The 5,780-nt window shown below is 38.4% G+C and overlaps 1 protein-coding gene across 1 annotated transcript; it reads right to left on the bottom strand.

The window, feature by feature from the left end:
* Positions 1-368: 368 nt before the first annotated feature.
* On the bottom strand, positions 369-4,962 carry LOC111232749 (immunoglobulin lambda-1 light chain-like). Its single transcript, XM_022760395.1, has 6 exons — positions 4,920-4,962; positions 4,495-4,827; positions 3,532-3,573; positions 1,638-1,946; positions 1,431-1,505; positions 369-820 (listed from the first exon to the last, which is right to left on the bottom strand). Exons 1-6 carry the CDS (start codon positions 4,960-4,962, stop codon positions 660-662), a joined length of 963 nt encoding a protein of 320 aa, XP_022616116.1. The 3' UTR covers positions 369-659.
* Positions 4,963-5,780: the final 818 nt, after the last annotated feature.

A 5,780-nucleotide genomic window follows, 5' to 3' on the forward strand; every position in this document is an offset into this window, starting at 1 on the left:
AAATAGCTACATGTTTATGTGTGCTTACCTCTCTTAGTGTTATTGTGCTTGTTTAGCTCTGTGCCTATATTCACATCATCCTGTACATTTGTTCTGGACACTGTATGAAAGTATATTAAGAGTTGGTTAAACCCATAGTCAAGCTGGTTGTAGGTGTCGATGTAAATAGTCAATATACATTTTTATTTCTGTTTTGGTTTGCTCCGAAGCTAAATGGATATAAATAAAAAAAGAAGTCAACAAATCAAAAAAACTGAGACTTTTCATTTTATTCAAAGAGTAACACTGACAGAACTTGACAAAAACATAATTTTTGGATTAAAATGTCTTAAAATAAAAAGCAAGAAAAGAAAAAATACCATAAACAATAAAATATCTACCAAGCAGCTAATGATTCAGCTAAATCTTCTATTTTACATGAGTCAAAATTAAAAGTGGAAACAAAATAGAGCATTAAAATGACACAATACTAGAAACTGTAAATTTAATGATTCAAAAAGTATATGCATAAGTATATATGTATTCATCATCTGCAGGCTGATGGTATCTAACCTGTGGATAAAAAGATACATTTGACTTAAATGTCTGAACAGTGATCAAAGACATAAATGAGATGAAGTGATGAGAATTGATGGTGAGAAAAGGCAATTAGAAAACAGTCAGTCAGCATGTGTGCAGTTGGCGGACGGCCCCTTGTTTCTGAGGATCATCAACAGAGAGAGTCCACAGCAGTACACCAGACTCTTCACTATCAGCACTGTGTAGAGCAGACAGAGCAGCTTCACCCTGCACTGAGGCTGGAGAGGATCCAGGGGAACCACTGCAACAGAAAAGGATGGAAAAAGAAATCAGTCAGTGCTCTGCTGCTCTGCTCTCTTTGACAGCGTCTCCACATGAAGCTGAAGCACTGCTCAACACAGTCAGCAAGCCTTCATCACCTTCTTCTGTCAAGTGTTTCTGACAATTCAAATCACTCCAGGATCAAATGGAAAGTCCAACATATAAAAAGACACAGGTTGTTATGAGCTTGAAGTTGGATTCACTAATTTTCTTTTTGCAGCGACTTGGGAGCAGGAGAATTCCTCAACAAGCTAAATAACACATCTCTGACCTTTGATCTTACGTCAAAGTCGACTAATTCTTAATATAGAAATATGAATGAGTGGAGCTTTAACATACAGTCCCTAAAGCTGCTGTAGCTCCCTCAAAGCCCCACATTTAGTATAGAGACCCCAAGGTGTTATTAGTCAGAGTGGTGCAGGGAAAGCTCTGTGACTGGGGTTTGTTGTGTTGTTGGACACTCTAACAGAATCAGGGAGTGCATGTTGAAATCCTTCAGTGATGAGCAGAAAGTGAACAGACTGATATGCAGCCCTAACTGCAGCAGAACATTGGAGCTGTCCATGCAGAGAGGCAGCAGGTGATCTTACAGTCATCTTGCTGCAGAGCTGCCAGGTCTGCTGGCTCTCTCTCTGGAGGACAGGGGGCTGCTGGAGCTGGAACCTCTGAAACAGAAAAGGAGTCAAATGTTTGGAGTCGCAGTGAGAAATGTCAGTGCTCTGCTGCTCTGCTCTCTTTGACAGCGTCTCCACATGAAGCTGAATCACTGCTCAACACAGTCAGCAAGCCTTCATCACCTTGTTGTGTTTGGGCCTCCACTGTGCCGCCCTCGTGCTTGACGTAGCAGCGGTATTTATATGTTCTGTTCTCTGGCTGATGGATCAGCAAGATGGCGGCGGTGCGTCCCGGCTCTGTGAGCACCAGCTGCTCTCCATCATCACGGGTCAGCTCCTCCAGAGAACCATCCTCCTTCTGTCTCTTCCAGGAGAACTGGACCAGAGGAGGAGACATGGCTGAGGCCAGACACAGCAGGGAGCTCTTCCCCTCCAGGTGGGCTCTGGATGCTGCTGGGTACACGCTCACCACGGGCTTCACTACGGGCTCATCTGAAGTTTGACAGCAGCAACAAGCAGCACAGACACACATTGACACAGTCAACAGCAGCTTCCAGCACTGCACTGCATTCAGTCTGATCCTGGAAACTACATGGACTCTGATCACTAAACTACTCATCAATACAGCACAAAGGTCCCCACATATACTGGATTCACCTTCACATAGATTTACTCTGCTATATATCATGCTTATATATGATGTTTATCATCAGAGAAAGATCAAGTTCAACAAAGTCAAAGATGGAAACACTATCTCAATTCTTTATATCTGTATTTCACTTTTATAAATCATCAGCTCACAATATATGTGTCTTCATAATGTCATATTAATGTATTTACAATAGTTGAAGTATATGTTTAAAAAAATATTTTTTTACTCTTCTTTAAAAAACAATGACAGTTATGGGATATACAGTGTTAACTGAATATAATAATATTATAAGGATTTTATAGCCAATCTAAAAAACGACAAATATTTACAGTGATATATTCTGACAATATATATAATTAAAAATGAAGGTGAGTTCATGTATTTTTATATTTTCTTATACATACAGAGGTTTAGGTATAATTTCTGAGAGTACACATATACAAACATTTTATTTATTGATACTAAATTCTATTTTTTATTAGTTAAATATTTTATATATTGATTTTAAACATATGATTAAAATATTTACCCTCAGACAATTTTACATAAATTCTACATTAAACTAAATACGTGTTTTAGTAAGAGAAATATTTCAGTCATATAAATAACAGTTATTACCACCAAACAAATATAAAGAACAATATATAGACTAATCTTCTTCAGTTATTACAAATATATTTCAAACTATTGTTAATATATTTCATACAATTATCATTATGTAAGGTGTGGTTATATTCATTAGATAAACAGATTTAAGATACAAATTATATTTACTGTGAATTAGTTTAATATACACCATGGAAGTATAGATGTATATATATCATCCTGCATGATATATTATGTACATAGAAAATCTACATGTCAGTCTATTCATTATATTTCACCTACACTCACATTATTTAACATCATTAAATTTGTTTAATTATTAGATATAATATTTTATATATTTTTCTTCAAGTTGATTGTTGTTGTTCAAATGAATATTTCATATAAAAGACATTTATCATCAGACAATAACTGTATTCATTTACTGTATTTACCAACATCAACTTTTGAAATCTCATTTCCCATAAAGGAAAATCAGGTTTGAAAACATGTAAGTTTGAAGAGTGAATGTGAAGAATCCTGCTCATCACTGAAATTCACTTTGATGAACTGGACACTTTGTAGCAAAAGTCAAGTGAGCAGGAAAATCCTCCACAATCCTTCATGTAGAAGTGAATTGATTTGAGGAGAGAGAAGAGAGAAAAGAAACATCTTTTCACTAATGATGGAACTTTTTCATTGAACAACGGCTGCATCAGGAACTTTGTACTAACTCTGAACAAACTAACATGTAAAATGTGAAGCAGCAGAAAGTGACTTCAAACACATTTTACACGTCTTCAATAAAACAAATGAAGGAAAGTAAATGTTTGTTCTTACCTGATACATACAGTTTGGTTCCAGAGCCAAAGAATTCGAGGCCTTCTCCTCCCACAGTGAAAAAGACTGATACAAAAACCTGTCTGCTGTTGAATGTGTTAGCTGAGGTGAAGGAGTCCACATTATGAACCACGATCATATTTCAGCTCCATCATGTGTTTCTCTAATGTTCTTCTTCTCTTCTCTTTTTTCTTCACACTGAAATATCTCAAGAAATATTCCCATTTCAATTGGTTCAGACGTTCATGTTCCCCTCAGGATGAACCCTGGTAACTTTGGTGATCCTCTGACTTTTCATCTAGCGCCATCATCAGGTCACATTGAATTTGTCCAATACTTTGGTTTATGATCAAACACCTGCAGAACTAATGACGTTCCCATCAGCCTCAGCTGCTCTTTGTTTTTACTGATTATTAGCAAATGTTAGCATGCTAACAGTACAACTGCTAAACACCAGCATGTTAGCATTATCACTGTGAGCATGTTAGCATTTAGCTGAAAGCAGCACTGTGTCTTAGTCCAGCCTCACAGAGCTGCTGCATGGCTGTAGACTCCTGTTCATCTTCATGTCAAACTTTGGCTTGGAGCCTCATCACACTTGTCTTTGTACATGTCATTGCTCCAATGGTTCACATATGATTTAAAGTTTCTTTGTTGTTTCGAGCTTTTCTATTGGATCTGATTTGATTCATTGAGTTCCTCTGATAGTTTTCTCCTAATCTTGTTTCATTATTGTGCTTCTGTGTTTCTTCTTTGTCCTCACTGTGAGGAACAACAGGAAACCTGCTGAAATATCAGATCAAAATATCAATCAATATCAAAGAAAGGCAAGAAAAAGTATTTGAGCTGGAAGTGAAATATGTGAACCTGGGCTGTGGTTTCCTGCTCTCTTCCTGTCACAAACACTGTTTGACATCTGTTCATCTGGAGGTTTTTGTTCAGGCTGCAGGGATCATTTCTCACTGTGGGGATCATCCTTCAGACAGGAGCAGTAGTAGGAGGCTGAATGAGAGAGTTTAACTTTCTCTATCTTCAACTCACAGCCGTTCTCTTTATTAACAGCTGTGAAATCATCTTCCTGAAAAGGAGGGATATGATGAACTTCACTCTTATTCCTGTTAATATACAGAATCCATGAGAATGTCTCTTTCTTCTGGTACCAGTATACATCTCCATCATAGTCACACTGGTCAGTTCGATCACAGCTGAAGGAGACTGTTTCATCAACTCTCCTGGTCAATGATAACTGGTCTTGAATCAGCCTGGCAATTGGCTCTGCTGCCATGGCAACCAGTGCTGTAAAGACACAGACAGGTAGATGAAGGTTAGTGGGAAAGTGTTTGTCAGAGGTTGAGTTTGGTGGCTCCTGATTGGCTGGAAACACTCACCTGAACACAGACAGCACAGAGCAGCAGCTGGGAGGAAAAGCATTTTGTGGTGTTTCCTCTGGTGAACCTGGGGAGAAGTGGAGCTCTGATGCAGCTGAGGCCAAACAAGGACGAGCTGTGAGCTCAGACGAGGGCCACGTGGTTTCTGACGCCTCCTCAAACCTCCCATCAGCCCCTGCAGCCCACAGATGAGGCTGCTGCTGCTGATTGACAGATCAGATGAAGCTGTTGTGTGCTTTTCCTCTGAGTGGGAGCTTTTAAAGGGGAAAGAAAAATGACAAACTCTGGTGAGTTGAAGAGTGTAAATGATGGTTTCATGGCAGCAACATTAAAGTGTAAAAAGCTTCTATGTTTCAGTGTGTGATTGGTCAAACTGAGACCTTCAGTCTCCAACATGCTGTTTGTGTTCAATCTTCAAATGGCTGCTGTTGAAGAAGAAGATGAAGCTCACTGTCAGCCTGCAGAGGGGATTCATTTCTTATTTCAACTCTTTCTCTTGTCATCTGTTGTTGAACAGCTGTGATGGAAACACAAAAGTCCAAATCCACAGAGCTCCTCAGCTGTGATTTGAAGCCTTAAAGTTCCCCTTCACTTTATTTCATCCACTTCAATAATATCAGTGAATTTCTATATACTTGAATTCTTCACCTGCTCTGTCTTATCATATATTCTTTCTATCATGTTTTTCTTCATCATGTTTCCACTGATGAAATATTCAAAGCTCAGACTCCATCAAATGTTCTGCTGCATCATTTTATTCTCATTTCCCCAAAGTTCAGTGGCACATGTTTGGTGTCTTTGGAAACTCCCATTTCAAATAAAGTTGTGCTTTGAATGATGAGTGTGTAAAGATGAAGCCAA

This window comes from Seriola dumerili, unplaced genomic scaffold (assembly GCF_002260705.1).
Source record: "Seriola dumerili isolate Sdu_G_001 unplaced genomic scaffold, Sdu_1.0 BDQW01000018.1, whole genome shotgun sequence".
Lineage (NCBI taxonomy): Eukaryota > Metazoa > Chordata > Actinopteri > Carangiformes > Carangidae > Seriola > Seriola dumerili.

Excerpts from the sequence above, each read along its gene's own strand:
- LOC111232749 (XM_022760395.1), bottom strand. The coding sequence starts at position 4,962 with ATGCTTTTCCTCCCAGCTGCTGCTCTGTGCTGTCTGTGTTCAG. Across the intron at positions 3,574-4,494 it reads TCTGAAGGATGATCCCCACA|GCCTCGAATTCTTTGGCTCT; the intron begins GTGAGAAATGAT and ends TGGGAGGAGAAG. Across the intron at positions 1,947-3,531 it reads AACCAAACTGTATGTATCAG|ATGAGCCCGTAGTGAAGCCC; the intron begins GTAAGAACAAAC and ends GTCAAACTTCAG.